The sequence below is a fragment of the Dryobates pubescens genome, chromosome 26, assembly GCF_014839835.1.
Source record: "Dryobates pubescens isolate bDryPub1 chromosome 26, bDryPub1.pri, whole genome shotgun sequence".
NCBI classification, from domain to species: Eukaryota; Metazoa; Chordata; class Aves; order Piciformes; family Picidae; genus Dryobates; species Dryobates pubescens.
The window spans coordinates 15,515,660-15,535,005 of NC_071637.1; the positions used below are offsets into that span (position 1 = coordinate 15,515,660).

The 19,346-nt window shown below is 53.3% G+C and overlaps 1 protein-coding gene across 2 annotated transcripts; it reads left to right on the forward strand.

Moving 5' to 3' along the window:
- The first annotated feature begins 877 nt into the window (after window positions 1-877).
- NCOA5 (nuclear receptor coactivator 5) lies at window positions 878-17,739 on the forward strand. 2 transcript variants are annotated; one of them, XM_054173343.1, is made up of 10 exons: window positions 878-945; window positions 3,834-4,020; window positions 4,517-4,624; window positions 8,383-8,449; window positions 11,612-11,971; window positions 12,168-12,283; window positions 12,379-12,505; window positions 13,336-13,535; window positions 15,147-15,470; window positions 15,822-17,739. In XM_054173343.1, the coding sequence occupies exons 2-10, from the start codon at window positions 3,858-3,860 to the stop codon at window positions 16,469-16,471; spliced, it is 2,115 nt and encodes a 704-aa protein (XP_054029318.1). In that variant the 5' UTR covers window positions 878-945; window positions 3,834-3,857; the 3' UTR covers window positions 16,472-17,739. The 2 variants fall into 2 exon arrangements, with proteins under 2 accessions (XP_054029318.1, XP_054029316.1); XM_054173341.1 differs by lacking the exon at window positions 878-945 and adding an exon at window positions 964-1,354.
- Window positions 17,740-19,346: the final 1,607 nt, after the last annotated feature.

A 19,346-nucleotide genomic window follows, 5' to 3' on the forward strand; every position in this document is an offset into this window, starting at 1 on the left:
CCTCTCCCCATCACGGCAGGCAGCTGAGCCAAAGCACTGTTGCCTCAGCATCCCTCAGTGCCCCAGGCACACCCCCAGTTTCTTCACACGGTGATGGCCACAGCAACAGAATCACAGCCTCAGGCACGGCTCGGAGGCTGCTGACTTTGTGCTGCTGGCTTTGTGCTGCTGGCTGTGGCCTTCGCCAGGCCACCGCTGTTCAGAAGGGAGGGCACCAAAGCATCCCCGGGACAGGCACCGCACGCTCTGGATTCCCCGGGCCGCGGCACTTCCCAAAAGTGAGCACAGAAGGTCCCGGGGGAGTCTCGAGGGCAGAGACCAGCAGCTGAGGCCGGGGAGGGGATTTCTGGGCCCACCTCTGCGGGCCCTGCCTGGGAAGTCCCCACATCCCCGGGCACCGGCCGTGCACAGGCTGCAGCTGCGAGCACTGTGTGCTCCCCGCTCCTCGCCCAGGCAGGAACCCCCAGCCCGCGCAGCCACGGTCCCAGTGTCCGCACAGTGGGGCAGCCCCGTGCAGGGGCAGCCCCCCACAGCCAAGAACAGCGGACTGGGCCCCTGCCCAACGCAGCCGGGCACCGCCGCACCGCCACCGCTAAGGAGCCTGACCCCTGCGCTGGGCAGGGGTGCAACGGGACCCCGGTCCTGTCTCAGCCTCGCCTCGAGTGAGGTCTGTGGCGCCACCCAGCGGCTCCAGCCGGCAGCCTTCAACGGCACTACCAGTCCCAGCGTGCCTGGCGGCGGCGGGTTACAAAACATGCTGGGAACCAGGCATGGCGCCTTGCGCCTCGACACGCATGGCGGCGGGCGCTTACGTCAGTGCTTGGCGCCGTAAAGCGTGCAGACGTCGTAGCCCTGGTGGTGCTTTTCCACCGCTTTACGGCAGCGGTGGTTGGCGCCTTTGTCCTGGCGGGCGGCGGCCTGAGGCAGAGCGGACCCGGTGCGGCGGTGAGTCTGCGGCGGCCCCGCCGCTACGCCGCGGCGTTACCGGAGCGCTAGAGTGAGGGGTGTAGCGCGACAAACCCCGCGGGGGTCAGTCCCCGGGCTGGGCGTGCCCCGCGGCCTGCGAGCGGGCCGCGCCTCAGCCTCCGCGCCCCGCGCGGCCGGGATGTGGTAGTATGGAGCGCGGGCTCGCTGGAACCTCTCCTCTTCCTTCGTGGGGGCTGGGGACCGGACGGTCAGTAGGCTGAACAGGGCTGGAAAACGCCGGATCCCCAGTCAGGGTGTGCAGCGGGTGATGTCGCTGTCGCGACAGCCCCCGGGAGCGCTTGCGGCCTAGTGTGAGAACGGCAGCCGCTGGCGAGGCGTCAGGCGGATTGGCTTTTCCTCAGCGATGCTCGAGGATGCTGCCGAGCAGGTGAGCAGGCCCCGGGCAGCCGCGCTCTGGGAGGCCTGGTTGCTGTTCTCCCGGAGCACAGTGCCCCGGGGAAGAAGGGCACCGGCGTTTTCCGCTTTCAGGTTTCCCTTGTTGCAGCTTTGCCTCTGCCCGCGCTGCTCGTTGCCGAGAACTGGCGAGCGGGCGCTGCTGCTGCCGCTGCCGGAGAACCGGCCCCGGGCCCCGGGTTCCAGTAAATCCTCTGGGAAACTGTTGCTCCTTAGCACCATTACTTCCAGTGCTGGCTGGCATTGCTGTCTGCCTTGCCCAGGAACATCTGGCAGGCTTGTGTGCCATGTTGTAGTATCCTCCCTCATCTGTTTCTCATTTTCTGAAGTGATAATGCTGTTAATATATAACCTTCAGCTTTAAATACAAGCGTTTAAGGAAAGATGTTTTTAATTACCTGCCAGAGGATTTACTGGAGCAACTGTCCTGTATCTGTTTAGGCTGGCAGTCAGTTTCTGCCTGAGGACTGGCACCTTGAAGCCCAATGCATGGTTTGCCTCTATTAACCTGGTGCAGCTTGCTTAAAGCTGGGACAGCAGTCGTTTGGTCTGGTCTTGTGATTGCTGAATGGCCCTTAACTGTGTAATCTACCAAATGGGAAATGTTAAGAGGCAGTAAATGCTGTGGTAACTCAACCTGTCTGAGTGTCTGGGATTTATTGCTTTGTTTTGAAAGTGATCTGCAAGTGGAAAAATTGTTTCCTGATTTTTCTCCCCATGGAGAGCTCTTGCACCCTTGCCCCCAGCTGCCCCCCGCTGCTTTCCCACCTATAAGAAAAAGCAAAGGGAATTTCTTGCTGCTTTTATACTGGAAGTGAACTGTCCTGCAGTTGTGGGATTGTTGTTGTATGTACAGGGGATGTTGCAAGGCCACATGTGGGTCATGCTGCCTGAGCAGGTGCTCCAAGCCCTGGCAGTGCTGGGAGCTGGCTGGAGACCAGTGATGAGAATTTGAGCAGCGATAGTGGAAGAGAAATGCAGTGTTTCTGTGCAGAAAAACAGGATGAGGTGTGGCACTTCTGGTGCGGAAGGTAAAACTCTGCGTGCGTGTGTGGACAAACTTACAGGCAAACGTGGTAGAATAAATGGTGCTTTCTTTTGCTTGATTTTTTTTGAATGGACTGTTGTTTTTTCCCCCTTCTTGCCTGTTTTAGCAGCCTGGTTTGTTTTTAAAAGTCTCTCAGACTGGGCGGGGTTCTCTGCTTCCCACCCACGCAGGAGGAGAAAACAATGTGAGTTGTGACGTGACCCCTCAAGTTTTACATCTCAGATCTGGAGTGGATCTTGTTTTACATGCCAGCTGGGTGTTGTCCAAAGATACAAAATGGTTTTTACATAGAGAGTTTTACATTTGACTTATTTATTTGGAGACTACTGTGAATGAGTACAGGTCACTGTCACGGGGAGTTGGTTGTCGCTTCCTGTGAACAACAGAAGCGGTTTGTTTTGATTCCACTCCCATTTCATGCCTGTTACAAACAGAAACCTCCCTCCCATATTCCTCTAGCTGAATGTTCAGGACTATGACAACTTTATTGAAGAATTTTCTCTCAGCTCTCAAGTTCATCTCAGAAGTTTTGCTGTTTTTCATTTCTTTAAGCTGTGGCTTTTCACAGCAGCAGGTAAAACCCTGCATGAGCTTTGGGGTTGGATCGGGTGTTTGTTGGATGCTTTGCTGTCATTACTGGAGTGAGTTTGTGCAGGGGGTGCTGCTGCTGCCCTGGCTCTGTCTGCAGCAGGGGGTTGGCACAAAAGTCTTTTACCATGCTGGGGGAAGTGAGGCCTCAGTACAGCATTGGGGGTGGGAGGGCTGTGGGGGTAATTTCCCAGCTGTGGACCCGTCTTCTGTGGGAGCTGACAACTCAACAGGGACAGGGATACATTGTTTAGTGGAGATAGGAGTCGGAAACGGTGTTTTCTGGTGTGGCAAGCTGCTGTTTCATACTGAGGGAAGTGCCCCAGGTGTAGTTGCAGCAGTGCATGCAGACAGCACCTCCTGGTGCCCTGCTCCAAGCCTGCTGTTGGAACCTTTGGGTCTTGTGCAGTGCTGTGGTGTTTCCTTTCTGCTTGTTAGATACTGGATCCATTCCAACTCTGCTCACCAGAGGATTGAAGTAGATGAGACAATAACAGGTGCATCAAAAAACTTAAGATACTTTAGTGGAAAATCACTTTTGTTGGTATCTTAGTTTGGTGTTAAACCACTAAAACTTGCCTGCCAAGTCCCTTGGGCTTGCCGCCTGCCAGCGTCGTCCCAAGCCCCAGCGAGTGTCGCGCTGTGCGTTTCGCCGGCCCTCCCTGCCCCTGGGCTGAGGTTTCTCTGGAGCCAAGCTTGCCTGAAGCAGACCCGGTTGGCCTCTAGTCCCCCAAGCTGTAAGCTTGCTCTTGCTCCAGTGTGATGTTGCTGTGGTGGGTTGCAATGATAAGCTTGGCCGTTTCTCTTTTTTGCGAAGAGCTGGATTTGGAGCGAAAGCAAAATGGCTCGAGGACGCAAGAGCAATAGCATCAAACAGAGCGACTTCACTAACAGCACCAACCCCCAGGACTTAGAGAGAAGACTTTTTGTCGGCAATTTGCCCACAGACAACATGACTCGTGAAGAAATGGAAGAGATCTTTGCAAAATATGGCAAGATCAGGGGTTAGTATTTTATCTTCTGCCTCTTCGTGGCTGGGAATCCGGTGGAAAATGCTACCGCTGTGCTTGTCAAATGCTGTTTGATGATGGTGATGAGAGGAATGACTAATGTTGTTCCTAAAAAAGTGACCTTTTAACGATAATTTTCACTGAAAGAGCGATTCCTTCAGCACAGCTGAAACATAACCCACACATCAGCTATGGCTTGGCTTTTGGGGCTGCACTGGGGTGTTACACCACCTTTCGAGTGACTTCACAGTTTCCCTGTTCAATCTTGGGCTATATTTTGGTCCCTTCTCAGAAGGGAATTGATCTGTGAAATGTATCACAGAGTCTCAAAGCTGTACATTTCCAGCCTGGTGAATTTGATTTTGTTTCCCAGGAAAGGTCTGGGCAGGGTCCCTCTGTGTGCTGGCGCGGTGGGGTTCGTGGCAGCTGGCGCGTGGGTCCGGGCTGTGCCTGCTTGTAACCAGTTTTGCCCTGCTGTTGCCTTTTGCAGCCCTCAGCATGTACCATGGCTATGGGTTCGTGCAGTATGACCGCCTGGAGGACGTCCAGGCCGCTCTGGAAGGGGAGAAGGGCCGCCTTTATAAAGGGTATAGATTAGGTAAGAAAATTGCTCTGTGCTCTTCTCCTCCCCCCAGCATGCCTTCCAGTGCAGAGAGCTGCTTCTTTAGAGCTCTCTGGAGAGATCAGTGTGTGAAACGTGCCTGGTGCTGGTCTGCAGCCACCCTCACTGTGTAGGTGTTGGCCTTTGTGTTAACCTGCTGCAAGTGCTGTGTGGTCCAGCTGCTGCCCAGGCCTCCCTCTGAGCTGAGGGTTGTGTGGGTCAGTGGGTAAAAATACCCCACGTAAGAAACTGTTCCATGTGCCAGCCCTGGAGCATGACCACAAACATCACACATGTCTTTAAAATTCCTAAACCAGTGCTGGGCTTGATCCCAGCAGGTTCAGAGGGACTGGTCCCAGCACTCAGCAGCCTGTTCAATAAGAGATCATGCCACATCTGAAATCAAGAGTAGAGCTGCAAGCACCAGCTGCTTTACAGAGGCTCTTTTCATAAAGATGAAAAAAATCCTGCTACGTGTGCTGGGAGCAAACTTGAACAGAAATGAATGGTTAGAAATCTGAGAGTAATGTCTTAATGCAGGCAAAAAAGTAAGAAGAAAACCAGTTTCACTTAGTAAGGAAGGAAGAGAGCAATAAATAACTTGTGGGAGGGTTTGTGTTCGGGAGCAGATCCAAATCTGACAATGGAAATGCAGAGAAATAGACAAGGAGGGTAGAAAGGTACCAGGAGAAATCATGGCCAATATTGTCCAGGTCTTGAAGCTTAAATAGGAGCAACCATGCTGGTTTAGAAGGCAAGGGGTAACTGTCTGGAATTACTACATCTTGAACTGTAAAGGACATCTAGTCCTCAGTTAACACGTGCTGTCTGTTTCTGAAGAGGCAAAAGGTGTGTTTAATATAGTTTCCATTTTGGCAGCAAAACAAAGCAGCAGCTACCAAAACCAGCCCTCTCAAGAACTAAATCTATCATCTGCAAGGCTCTGTGAAATGGAGCCTGCCCAGGCTATTAGTGTTGGATTTTCACAAGGCTTGGAAAACCAGGGAGTTTCCAGGGCTAGCAGAGCACTGGGGGTGTGCAGTGGGAAGGGAATGAGCCTGGTTCAGCCCCTGGTAACAGGGAGTCTTTCACCTGACCCTTAGCAAGGAGGGGATTAATTAATGCCAATCAAAATCAATCCTGCCAAGCTTATCTCCAGCTTTGAGGCTGCAGGTGGCAATATTGGTGTGGAAGACTCGTGTAAGATGTTTGATTTTTATTTAGAAACTAGAACACTTAGAACAAAGGGTTAAACCAGTTCCAGGCAAATCCCAGTGTAACATGGGTGGGATTGCCCAGTGCTTTGAGTGGGGCTCTGGAAGAACTGATTCCTGGCTGTACACTGCTTTTATGAGTGACTTGGTTTTAAAAGAGGGAGGTGGTGAAAATTTGGTCTGTGCTGATGGAATGACCTGGGGCTTGCCCTACATGGGGTGCAGCAGAGCTGAGCTGCCAGCAAAGCCAAAGGCCAGCTCTGCACCCAAGAAGGCATTAGTCACCCTTGGGGCTGCCGCTGCTGACCTGTATGAGGGAGGTTTGGTGCCTGTGGGGGTTGCTGCTGGAATACTGTGTGCAGTTCTGGTGTGCCTGGCTCAGAATGGGTAATGCTGGATTGCAGAAGCCTTAGGAAAACCTGAAGAAGACTTAAAGAGCTGAAGAGCAGGCCCCAGCAGAAGCCTCAGGGTAGAGCATGGATGTGATTGTGTCAGAGCTGCAGGGAAGGGAGTGTTAATCTTGTAGGCGTAGCTATGACTGAGCCCTTAAATGGGAATAGTTTCTCTAACAGCAGAGTAATTTTCTTCTGGAATAATTTATTGGAGCTTTGGTGGTGTCTCTGCTCTGAAGACTAAATTGGAATTGGGTGCTTTGCTAAAAGATAAGCTGTAGCTCAGTGCCACTGCTGCACTGGAGATAGGGGTTCCTGTCACCTCTGCTTGTTCAGAAGGTTCCACTCTGGCTGCAGTGCCTCTGTCAGCTCAGAATCCTACAGGACAGAAGACTTTTCCTTCAGTTTTATCAGTGGTCAATTACTTCACCTGTAAATGCTGTTGGCATTAAATAAAATGTTATTGAATCTGTTCATTTTGCACAAGTGAAGGATCCCTGTTAAAGGTATTTTTATTTTTCTTCTACTCAAATACTTTGTTCAGACTGAAATACCTTTCTTTTTCTTTTTAATTTGAAAGAAATGTATCATGCTGAGTGTAAAAATCATACTAGGTTTCTGCAATGGCATCATAAAAGAGAAAATAAAAATACTCTTAAACCAAAGAAAGCAGATAGTGTCTTGCTTAAAGATAACACTTGACTTTAAGGGGGGGGAAAATAAACCCAAATGTGAGGAGAACAACTGCTTCATTGCTCAGTGTGAGTGTTAAATGTAATTGCTAACAACGTGGAGATGCAGGGCTCTGGGAGATTTAACTCCATGCTGCATTGCTCTGATCTTTCACACACACACACACACAGAGAAGTGTTTCCATGTCTTTAATGAGTAAAACTGTGTAGGGAACAAACGTCCTTCCAGCTGGGCTTGTGCCAGTGGACCCTGCAGGGGCCGCTCTGTGCTCCCATCAGTGCTGCGCCGCTGCGTGCGTAGGGGACGTTCAGATCACGCTTGCTTCTCTCCCCTGCCCTCCCCCCCCCCCCCCCCCCCCAGAAAAAGAGCAAAAAATCAAAATGAATCCCTTAATTCTAATTTTGATCTTGAAATTAATGAAGGCTAGTTTGGGAAGTGACAGAAGATGTTAGAAGTGAGCCTTGCCTAAGGACATTCTGGCGCGTTTATTCTCTTGCAAGAGCTTTGAAAGTCATTAATGCAAACAACTAACGAGATCTTAACTGTCAGTAGATTCTCAGGGAGCAGGACCCAGGTTTGTTTTCTTCTTTTCCTTCAATGGCTCTCAGAGTCAAAGACCCAAAGTCATTTCTGTTTGTTCTTGCCCCCCTCCAGTATGTTATTTCCTCTTCCATCAGAGGCTCTGTCTCTACACAGTAGAGCAGGGTGGGTCCCTGCCAATTCTGGGCAGTTTCACTTTATCTGGTTGAGGACAAGACTGTTTCTTCTGCTCTCTTTCTTCTCTGTGTTTCACTTCATGGTGTTTTTCATGGAGGTGCTCAGAAGCCAACCAATTTCCAGATTTCTGATCTGTGGCACCACTTTGCATCCTGTTATCAGTGGTGTTCTGAGTGCACCACCTTGACCTCCTGAGGAGCGTGTGCCTCCTGCCTGGTGGAGGCTGTAGACGCTAACGCTGCGGCAGTCCCTGGAAGGCAGTTGCATGTGCCACTTGGGATCCGTTGGGCCATTTTCCACGAGGGTAGCAGCATGCTCCACTGAGCAGGACTTGGCTGTGAACATAAGGCTGTGCTGGCCATCAGCTTCCATTCTTGGAGGTTTCCAGACTCTGCTTTTTCTCCTAGAGTCCATGAGTCGCTTTCTGCTTGCTCATAGACTGCAGAAGAAAGAGGTTCTCTTATGGAAGGAAGAGTCTGGATGTAAGCCTGAACATAAAGGGTTAGAACTTCACCCAAGCTGGCCACCCTAGTTTGAAGTCAGAAATCCCTGAGAACTCCATTATGTTGTACTACCTAATCTTAATAAAAGAAATGGTCAAAGTGACAATGTCTCTCTGCTGAATGGACTTTCTTGCACCATCTGGATGTTGTTGAGCTTGTTGCTTTCATGTGAATTGTGCTGACGCTGTGTTTTTTGTTCCATAGCATTGAACAGATGGGTTGATTATTCTTTACAGATATTAAGCAAGCAGTGGAAAGAAGAAATATGAGTAAGGCTTCATCAAGGTCCAGCCCGGCACGAAGGTAAAGTACCTGGAAGCAGTGAGTTGTAGTAGGAAGGTCAGGCTGTTGGGGCATGAGCTCAGCAGCCTGTGCTAAGTGTCTGTGTCTCCTCCCCACTGCCACCTCCCCAGCCCAGCGGAGATGCTCGAGCGAGACCCTTGGGATGTGGCCCCTAACTTCTGAGAGCCCTTCTGGCGCCTCGGGAGGCACGGGGAGAGCCTCATGCCTGCTGCTGTTCCTACAGCTAAGGTTGTGTTTTGCAGCACAGGTTGAGTGAGACTTGAGGAAGAAGACACTTGGTGCTTGCTCCTGCCTCAGGCACTGGAGCAGCTGAGGCGCAGCTAGAGAGCGCCGTGGGGCTGCAGCCTATCCTGAGCCACACCGCAGAGCACCTGTGGACCTCACCTTATGTCAAAAGCTTCCAGTGCTGATACGAGACTGGGAAAGGGCACAAGGTTGAGCCATCTTTCTGCTGCACCATCCCACTTGCACGTGTGCTGCATGGTTGGGTCTTGGGGCCAGTGCCCTTTTTGCAGTCACCGATGTGTGCTGCTGGCTTCTCCTGGCTCCCTGCCCCTTGGCAGGCACAGCAGGAGCAGCTCCTCTGCATCACATCACACGCAGAGGACATGCAAATGGAGAAGACACAGACTGTCCTGTTGCTGGAAGATGACTTGTTTCCTCCATGGTGTTACTGGGGAGCACACAAGGACCTGCTGTGGTTAGCTTGATCTCAGGTGTGCATCTGCTATGCCTATCCTCTAAAGCTATCCATTCAAAGGAGTGTCTAGTTTGACCTAAAGGTAATTAAGCTCTCCTGTGTCTGGAGTGCTGTTAAATTACCACAAACAAAGAAAAAGTGCAACTAGCAAGATATCTGCCACCAGAAATCCAGAGAAGAGTACCTGCAGTTTTTTGGCATCATCTGGGGCTTTTGTGTATGCTGCACTTGCCCTACCCAGGGCCAAATGCTCTTGCAGAAACCTGCAGGGGTCCTTCTGCACAAAGTACAAGCCTTGAGCCTGGGCAGGGTCAGGTGTGCTTGGTGCTGGCATCAGGACTCCAGGAATCCAGCAGGCACTGGTGGCACAGCTGTGGCCTCTGTGCCACCACAGGTGCCAAGCAGCATTGTGGATGAGAGGCTGGCACTCATGCCATGAGTGCTGGTTCTTGGACCGTGATGTGGAGGGACAAGCAGCAGGCACTGATGCCACAGGCATTGGGACCTGTGTCATCCTGTAGATGCCTCTGTCAGGGGCCAGAGGAGCCCTGGAGGGCCTGTGGAGTGGACTGCCACCATGGCTACTTCTGTGATAGCCACAGGGTTCCAACTGGTACTGCAGACTGAACATAGGTGGCATTGGGGCTGTGGGCATTGAGCCATGATGGACTCTGGATCATGCTGTGGGCACCTGAGGCCAGGTGCAGGCCCCATGCTGAACTGCAGGCAGCAATGCTTGCCTTGCAGTACCCAGTCTCCAGCAGCCACAAGCAGTGGTGCTGATGCTGCAGTAGCAGCAGCTGGAGTATGGAAGTAGGAGCAGCTGTGCCTTCATGCTGCCATCTCCGTGAGACTCAGCACCTCTCTGCTGCCATTGCAGCTGTACCTTCTTCATCCCAGATCATTCTGTCTCTGCAGCCAACAAATGTGGCCGGTTCTGGTCACCCCTCTCCAGCTGGCATGATTGTCATGTGCCAGACAGCTGGGCTGTATCCAGCTGTTTGCTGTGGCCCTGCAGCTGCGGGAGGATCAGTTCCTTGGTATTCATTAGAGAAAGATCAGACTTTTCCCCCAAGCTTCTGCCATCACTCACTGCAAGCTGGGGAAGGGGGCAGTGATGTCTATCCGGGGGCTGGTTTCCATGCAGATCTCAAACAAAGCAGATTTGTGTGTCCAGGAGGCCCAAGTGGTTCACACTTGTGTGCATAGCTTCTTTTCCAGGAGGAGGCTCTGTCTGCTCCTGCTGGGAGCCCTCGATTTGCCCCAAGAGGTGTTGGGTGTCTGATACGAAAGCAGAGCGTGCCAGGGCTCTTGCGGTGTCCAACAGCAGCGCCCACATGCAGGCTCTGCACATCTGCTGCCTGCTCTGCCAACACAGAGCTTGGCACGGCTGGCTCGCTGCTCCTGGAGCTCCCAGAGCTCTCTCAGGGCAGTTTCTACCTGAGCTGTAGTGGCAGCAGACTTGTGTTCTGCTTGTCCTTCACAACTGAGACTGGCCCAGCAGAGGCCTTCCAGAGTCTGGCAAGTTGTGGCAATAAAACTCTTCCAAAAGCCAGGTTTTTCTGACGGGAAAGAACCCTCCAAACATGTGGAGCTCAGGAGTTTCTTTGCAAGATTCTTTTCTGTTTGGCTCAGACTCCAGTGGAGCTGTGTTTCCTTCTGGGGGAAAAAAAGAAATGGTCTGGAGAAAAGCTCCCTGTTTGGGGAAGAGATGAAGACTGGAATGTTATTCTTCCCTGCCACTGAAGACAGCACAGTACAAGGCTTGAATGACCTGGGTCGCTCAGGGCTGATGGAGAAGCCTGTTGCTATGGAGGACGTGGCTGGGCTTGGTACCCTCAGCATCCTAACCATCAAACTGGATTTCTGTGGAAGCTGTCCCTTCACATCCAGGACACGGCGCTGGCTGTCACTGCGTTCTGCCTGCAGCACAAGCCCAGCCCACAGTGTCCTTCAACACAATGAGCTCCTTTTCAATGCCACACCAGTAACAAACGATGTCAGGTGTCCTGCTGTCACTGACCAGTGAATTTACTGGATCACTTGAATGCTCCTTGCTGTTGCATGTCTGTGGGTACTGGGCTCCAGCACCCTGACTTCTCTCAAAGAGCTTACAGAAAGCACATTTGACAGATGAGCTGTGGCTGATGTTGGAGGCTGGAGGCCTTGAAATGGTGGTTTCTGAGCTGCCTGTTCCCTTCCACAGGCACTTGGCACTTTCAGTGATGCTCCATCAAGGAGCTGTCTGGGTCTTGTCTGACATAGACAAATGGTAGGATTGAGAAGCACTCCAGGTTGCTTCAACAAACACCTTGGTTTTGGGTAATTCTTGCTGTTGTGGGCTAGGAGGGAGGATTCAGCTGCTGAGAGAAGGGTCACTTTGGCACCTCAGGTAAGAGCTGATGGGGTGACCCAGGCTGTGTCATTAGTGGTCTAATGGGATTCCCTGGCATTCTCCTCAGGGAGCCGTTTGCCTACGGGGACGGCCGAGATGCCAGGCGTGACCGCTCCCCGCTGCGGGGCAGCCCGCACAGGGACGGCCGGGACGGCCGGAACGGCCGCGACATCAGAGACCCTCGAGACATGCGAGCTAGAGACATGCGTGACCACAGGGACCCACGGGACCTGCGAGACCCTCGGGATGTCAGGGACCCGCGAGACCTGCGAGACCCTCGTGACATGAGAGACCTTCGGGACCCTCGTGAGCCCTTCTACGATCGATACAGGGACCCGCGGGACATGAGGAACCCACGAGATGTGAGGGACCCGCGGGACATGAGGGATCCATGGGATATGAGAGACCCTCGGGACCCTCTGTACAGGTAACCTCTGCAGGGTGGTGTTGGCCGATGTGTGAGCGGGGTGAGGGGTTTCAGAGGAGGAAGTTGTCCTGGCTGGGGACAGCTGGGTGCCTGCTTTGTGTCCTGTGGGAAATGGGTGGGTTCTAGCAATATCCACGTGCGGCCGGCACGAGTGCCTGGAGCGTGAGCGCTTTTTGCTGCTTCTCTGAATGTGCAGGCGAGAGGAATCTTACGACCGCTACCTTCGCCTGGACGACTACTACCGGCGCAAGGACGAGCCCTGCTACGAGCGCTACAAGGAGCCCTTCGACAGGGCGCCGGGGGGTTCGGAAGGTGAGGTGCCCGCGGTGCCAAGGTCACTGTGTTGCGTGGTTCTCTCAGCAGGCCCAAAGCACATGATCTGCTCTGTTTCTCTGGCTTGTTTTCAGACCGTCTGAAGCGGGAGGAGCGGCGCCGGGAGGAGCTCTACCGGCAGTACTATGAGGAAATCAAGAGGCGCTTCGATGCGGAGAGGCCTGTGGACTGCTCTGTCATAGTGGTGAATAAGCAGACAAAGTAAGAGCAGCTTTGTGACACGGTTTGTAATGGCATGTTAAAAGAAAATGGAATCAAAGTTGATCCTGCTTAGAGGCTGTCTTACAAGCTGCCCTTGAGGAAGGTGGTTTTAGAGCCAAAGCTATAGTCCCTTGTGCTGTTGTGGGAATGTGCATTGGTGTGGTGGAGAAACGGATCTTGGGCTTTGTTTGTTGCCTTCTTGCCATCTCCGTCTATACTTTCTCCTCATTGCAATGTTTGCATCCAAATACATTGAGCTGAACCTTCTGCAGACTGTGTAGTTGCTTGCAGGCTCAGAGCCTCAGGATGCTCACGCAGCTGGCAGGGCAGTTCAGTCCTGAGTGTGATGAGCTTAAAGACTTGAGAGCTCCCAGCTCAGCGTGAGAGCTGTGATTTGTGCTTGGAATGGAGGCCCACAGGATGGGGGGAGGGGGGGCTGTGCAGGAACCGTGGATCTGCAGATGCTGTGCTGGTGTTAAGCTGTTCTGCTGCAGGCTGGCTGCTCTGCTGTGTGCCCCCCCATCTCTGCAGGTGTAAATGACCTCCCTTAATGAGTTCAGTTCAAACACATTTGTAAGTAAATAAATTTCTGGTGGTGTCAGACCCTTGGCATAGGAGCTGCCTCTCAGGCCAGCTCTGACCTGACTAGCAATTTATTTCAGGGAAACTGAAAGGGCTGATCCAGAACAAGGGCTTCATGGGGCTCTGATGAGGCTGCTGAACAATGAACTTTGGCAGCCATCAGGAGAGCCAGTCTGAGGTGACAGGGGATTGGATGTGCCAGGGTTGCTCTTTCTGAACGTGACTAACTTGACCTTGCTCCGTGGCAGGGAGTATGCGGAGTCGGTGGGGCGCAAGGTGCGGGACCTGGGCATGGTGGTGGACCTCATCTTCCTCAACACAGAGATGTCCCTGACACAAGCCCTGGATGATGTGAGCAGAGGAGGATCTCCTTTTGCCATTGTCATCACCCAGCAGCATCAAGTTCATCGCTCTTGCACGGTTAACATCATGTTTGGCACCCCACAAGGTACTGAGGTCTTGGTGGGCTTGTGGTCATCCTGGCTGTGACAGCAGCAGTTACTAATGACTTGACACCACATTACAAATGGGAATACAGTTTGCTAGCCTCTGTGGTACTTTATTTGTCCCTTGCCAACAGGACTGTCTGCTGCTGAGGGGGTGTTCTTGGCACCTGACATTATCAAGCCTTTGCATGTGAGGGCAGCTGTGCACCCCAAGCTCTAGAAATGACTGCACAGTCATGGTGGGTTCAGTCCCACTGCAGCTCATCGCTTGTGGTTCTCAGAGAGTGTGTTTGGAGTGGGACAAATTACAGAAGGGATTCTAAAACCAAACATGATTTGAAGAAGACAAACTGAGGGCAGTACATTGGGCCAGGGCAGAGATCTGACCATGAAACTGGGAAGAGCTGTAAGATAACAGCTATAGAGCAAGTGAGTGTTTGTGCTGCACCTTCTTAGCTCCACTGACACTTGCCACACCTCTCTCCCTGTCAGACCATGACTTGGTGGCTGTGAGCATGTGGGTGGCTGTGGGGATGAGAAGACAGGTTGATCCCAGAAGGCAGCTGTGGTGCTCTGCTCTGGGCCTGTTCACTAAGGTGTGGTTGTGCAGGCTGAGCTTACAGAGGTTATTTCTCCCTTACCATGTTCTCAAGGAATGTTTTGTGAGGTTCATCTGGGAAGGCAAGCTTCTGAATGCAATCTCTGGGTTTTGTGTGCTCACTGACTGAAGAAGCCAGGTTCTTCTAACATCAGCTGCAGATGTGATAGGAGGGTCACTCATTTCCTGCTGAAATACACTCATGCTTCTGCTGGGCTTTCCACTGCCCTTGGTTTCACTCTTGACTCCTTTGGTTTGATACCCATGTTCCTGGTGGTGTCGTCTGGTAACCCCAGTCATTAGCTCACCCATGGCTTTCTGGAGATCAAATGTGCTCACTTGAACTGCATGTGAGGTTCAGGGAACTCTTCCACAAGTGTTAAAATGACCCTCAGGTCCCGGCTAGGAAGAAGAGGGTGGCAGGTTTTGTGTGCTGCAGTGAGCAGGGCCCAGAGTTTTTGGCATTTCTTGGGAGGTAGAGACTCTGTTGATATCCTGCTTTGTGTGGTGGAAGTAATTACCTCAGAAACTTTAAAAGGCAGCTGCAAAGAAAACCCAAACATTGGAATTGACCATTATTTGTTATATCATAGACGAGCTCCACTGCTGTGTGTTGTGCCAGCGTAGTCACCATAAGCAGCAATGTGATGCTGAGCCAGTGCCTGTCTCTGTTTTGGATCTGTCCCCTCCACACTTCTGGATCTATCCAAGGGTTTAGCAGTAGAGTGGCTGGAACTGTCTCCTCTTGGAGCATGCAGAATATGAGAGGTAGAGGGAGCTGCTTTCACTGTTAATGGGATGTGAGGCAGGAAAGATGTTTCTTGGGCTGGGAGGAGGCCTTCGGAGAGTCCTCGGCTGTGGCACAGAAGGATGGCATTGCCGGGTGCTAGCCTTGAGCCTGCTGCTCACATAGGACACTGAACTTGCGTTGTGTGCCCAGGAAGCCCCAGAGCACTGCTGGGTGCTGGGTGTGTGAGGCAGGGCACGGTGCTGAGCAAGTCCTCTCCTCCCGCAGAGCACCGCAACATGCCCCAGGCTGACGCCATGGTGCTGGTGGCGAGGAACTACGAGCGCTACAAGACGGAGTCTCGGGAGAAGGAGCGGGAGGAGATCGCCCGGCAGGCTGCCAAGATGGCAGACGAGGCTGTGCTGCAGGAGCGGGAGCGCCCTCCCCCCTTGGAGGAGGGGGTCAGAGGAGGGCACCCCCCAGGCATCCAGACGCTGCTGAACCTGCTGGCAGACAACCGCTACCTCACCGCCGAGGAGACCGACAAAGTCATCAACTACCTGCGGGAGCGCAAGGAGCGGCTGCTGAGGGGCAGCTCGGAGCCTCTGCAGGGTGAGTGAGTGGTTGGTGGTGCTCTGAGCTGGCACAGGAAAGCAGCCCTGGGAGCACAGAGCAGTGGTGGCTTCTTCGTACAGCTCCTCCCTTGGTCGGGATGGACATGTCCCTGGAGTCTTGAGACAGTTCAGGGCTGGATTCTCTCAGGTCTGCCCTGACTGGTTTGGGTGCTGCTTAAGGGGCAACAATTCTGGTAAGGTGTTTATGTTCCCCAGAGCTGTACAGCTCCCCTGGTCAAGGGGTGGGTGTCCATCCATGCTCGTGCCTTGGGTAGCAGTTTGGCTGTATTTCTTCAGGTACCCCTTGAGGGTATTGCAGAGCTTTAATCCTCTTTCCTTTCTTTCCCAGCACCCATGTCAAGACAGTCTTTAGGGGCACCTTCAGGATCATCTCTGGGTGGTCAGTCCAGCCTTCCAAGCTCTCAGGCTCATCAGGGTTCACAGCCTCTGGCCTCTGCTCCATCTGTGCCAGTGTCCTCTTCTACTCCCCAGCAGGAGCTTCAAGCAAAAATCCTCAGTCTCTTCAACAGCGGAGCGGCAGCAGCCGCGGTGGCCAACAGCAGCCCTGCAGCCTCTGCAGGCACGGCAGGTGCCACTCCCAACCAGAACTTTGCCGGCGTGGCTGGCCCTCAGGCCCGGCCACCGCAGATGGGTGCTGGAAATTTAAACCAGGCTCAGCAGAGGTTGCAGACTCCGAGCACTCAGCTTCCTGCTCTCCAAGGCCCTTCGAGAAATCCAGGTCCAAGGCCTGGAGCTCCCCCACCACCTCAGCCGCTCTATGGTCAGCACCAAAATCGCCTGCCAGCACCTGGCAACATACCTGCTCAGAGGCCAGTATCTTCTGGTATCAATTTTGACAACCCCAGTGTACAGAAAGCCTTGGACACCCTCATCCAGAGCGGTCCTGCACTCTCCCACCTTGTGAGCCAGACCGTGGCCCAGGGGCGAGCAGGGCCCTCAGCCCAGCAACCCATGGGCTCCTTCCAGCGGCACTACTAAAGCTGAGCAGCCAGGCCCTTTCCCCTCCCCTTGGCCATTCCACACTTAGAGCTGTTTGAAAAGTCTCCTGGCCCTGGCACAGAACAGATACCCCTGGATTTGCATGTCCTTTCCTCTTTGGTGAGGGTGCCCCTGGTGCTGCTGAGTGCTGCCAGTGCTGCCCTGCCTCTGCCCAGGCTGCTGAGTGGTGCCTGGAGGAGCACGCTCTGCTCTCGGCAGCACAATGTGCTAGCAGCTGCTTTGGCTCGTGGGCTGTTTTGTGCAGTGCCAGCAGCTGCTGCAGTGACAGTCCCCCTGCATTTCCTCACCCCCAGCAGCTGGAGCCATCCTCAGGTCACAGTGTAGTCTGGTCTTGCCTGTCTTAGCAAGGTGTCAGGTTTTGAGGAAGTCAGGGCTGCACAGTGGTACACTGAGGGGCCTCCATGGAGACCCATCCCTGGAATGGGCACTGCTTTCCTTTGGGTTTCTTTATGTCTTTTTCCAAGGGCATGTGGAAGGTGCAGTGGTGGTGCTAGCAGCTGAGCTCATGAAGCAGATGCCTGACCACTACTTGGTAACCCAGGTCCATGCCTCGGATCCTTCCGTGGGTCCCGGCAGGGTGAGGCAGAGAAACCCTTCGCACCTCACCCAGCTGATGGAAGCCAGCAGCTTTGGTCCAAGCGCTGTGGCAGAGCTGAAACACAAAGAGCTTCCAGCCAGGCCCAAGATTTCAGATGGTCTCTCAGTTTCCCTACCCCAGGGCCATCAGTGTTAAGGTAACTCGGTTCAGTTTAGCCCTTTCATTTCCTCCCTCACCACCTCCTCGTGGAACGGTTGGTTACTGGGGCCCAGCAGCTCCTGAGCTGCCACTCCCTTGGAGCACCAGCAGCCAGGTGCCCACGGTGAGTGTCTGCCCGTCCCCTCGCTGTCAGCTGGGGTTGTCTCTCTGAGGTGCAGGGGCAGTGCCAAGATGCAATACCACCATTTTGTACATATTTTTTCAACACTTTGGTAGCTGCAGCAGGCAGCTGAGTGGGAAATCAGGCAGTGATTCCTCACTGTTTTTAGCCAGAAACTCTTTGATACCAGCACTCGGAGCAGCTCTGAGCTCTGCTCCCTGTCACAGCAGCACCAGAGTCCGTGGGCTCCCCGCAGGACTGATGGGCAGCAGGAGAGCAGCGTGCTCGGAGCAGAGATCTTCCCTGTCCCCGGTGGTTTGTGTTGTAGCATTTTTTTTTTCTCTGTGTGCTGTTTAACAGGAGGACATTACTTTCTAATAAAAAGGCAGGAAAAAGGTTCTGGTGCGTTTCTGACCTGTGGCAGCTCGGGCGCTGCTGGCATTCGCCGTCCCACCGGGGGCCCCGTGTGCTGGCTCAGAGGCTGCCTGGAGCAGGGAGCTGGCTCTGACCTGCTGTGAGTGTTTCACAGCCTGTGGGTTACACTGTGGATTTGAGGCACCTCTGGTACTTTTGGGTGGTCTTGGGCAGCTGATGTGCCTGGTGTGGAGGGCATGCTGGGGAGGTGTGAGAGGTGTGGGGCTGGTGGGGAGAGGAGAGGTCGGGGGCTGTGTGCTCAGGTCGGCTGCTCGGGTGGCACAGCGGCCACTGTGTGGCTGCTGCGTGAAGTTCAGGCTCTGGGTTAGGGGTGTGTTGCTGGGCCTGGACTTCATGAGGCCATTACTGCACCACCTGGTGCTGGATGCAAGTCTGTCTGTCATCTTCCCTCTCCCCCATTCTTTTTTCTTATGGCCCCTTCTCCATCTTTACAACCCTGCAGCCAAGGGAAGTGTCTTTACTGGGGGGGAAATTTGCATGAGCTTGAACTGTAGCCCTTGGGAGAAGCGGATACTCTGATAAACTGCTGCTCCCTGACAGAGCTTGACCCTTAAGTGTGGCCAGCAGGAGCAGGGAGGTCATTGTGCCCCTGTACTCAGGACTGGTTAGGCCACACCTTGAGTACTGTGTCCAGTTCTCAGTTTAAGAAGGATATTGAGCCACTTGAACATGTCCAGGGAAGGGCAATGAGGCTGGGGTGAAGTCTCAAGCACAGCCCTCTGAGGAGAGGCTGAGGGAGCTGGGGTGGTTTAGCCTGGAGAAGGCTCAGGGGAGACCTTATTGCTCTCTACAACTACCTGAAAGAAGGCTGTAGACAGATGGGGGAATAATCTCTTTTCCCAGGCAAGCAGCAGCAGAACAAGAGGGCATAGTCTCAAGCTGTGCCAGGGGAAGTTTAGGCTGGTGGTGAGGAGAAAGTTCTTCCCAGAAAGAGGAATGGGCCTTGGGAATGTGCTGCCCAGGGAGGTAGTGGAGTCCCCATCCCTGGAGGCGTTCAAGAAAGGACTGGATGTGGCACTTGGTGCCATGCTTTAGTTGTCAGGAGGTGTTGGGTGATAGCTAAGAGGTTGGACTTGACAATCTCTGAGGTCTTTTCCAACCTGGCTGCTTCAATGATTACGTAGGGCAATGCCAGCAGCCAAGGGGCAGAGCAGCGCCGGATCCCCTCCCGAGGCGAGCGAGCACTCCCCGCGCCGGCAGTGAAGGGTGTAGTAAAATCATTTATTGCATTTTGTGCAGACAGGAGTCTAGAAAAATGGATACAGGTAAAGCAGTAAAGCATTAACAGGGAGCATTCAACAGCCGAGGAGCCACTCCTCCATTGATACCTGCACAGAGAACACGGGTCTGCACTGGGGCGGCCTAACACACGATACTCAAACACCCACGGAAATTAAATGCAAGCCTAATACTGGTGGTGGTTTGGTTGCTTTTGTTTGTTTGTTTTTTCCTCTTTTTCTATTTTTTTTCCCTTTTTCCCCTTTTTTTCCCCCCTTTTTCCCCTTTTTTTCCCCCCTTTTTCCCCTTTTTTCCCCCCCTTTTTCCCCTTTTTTTCCCCCCTT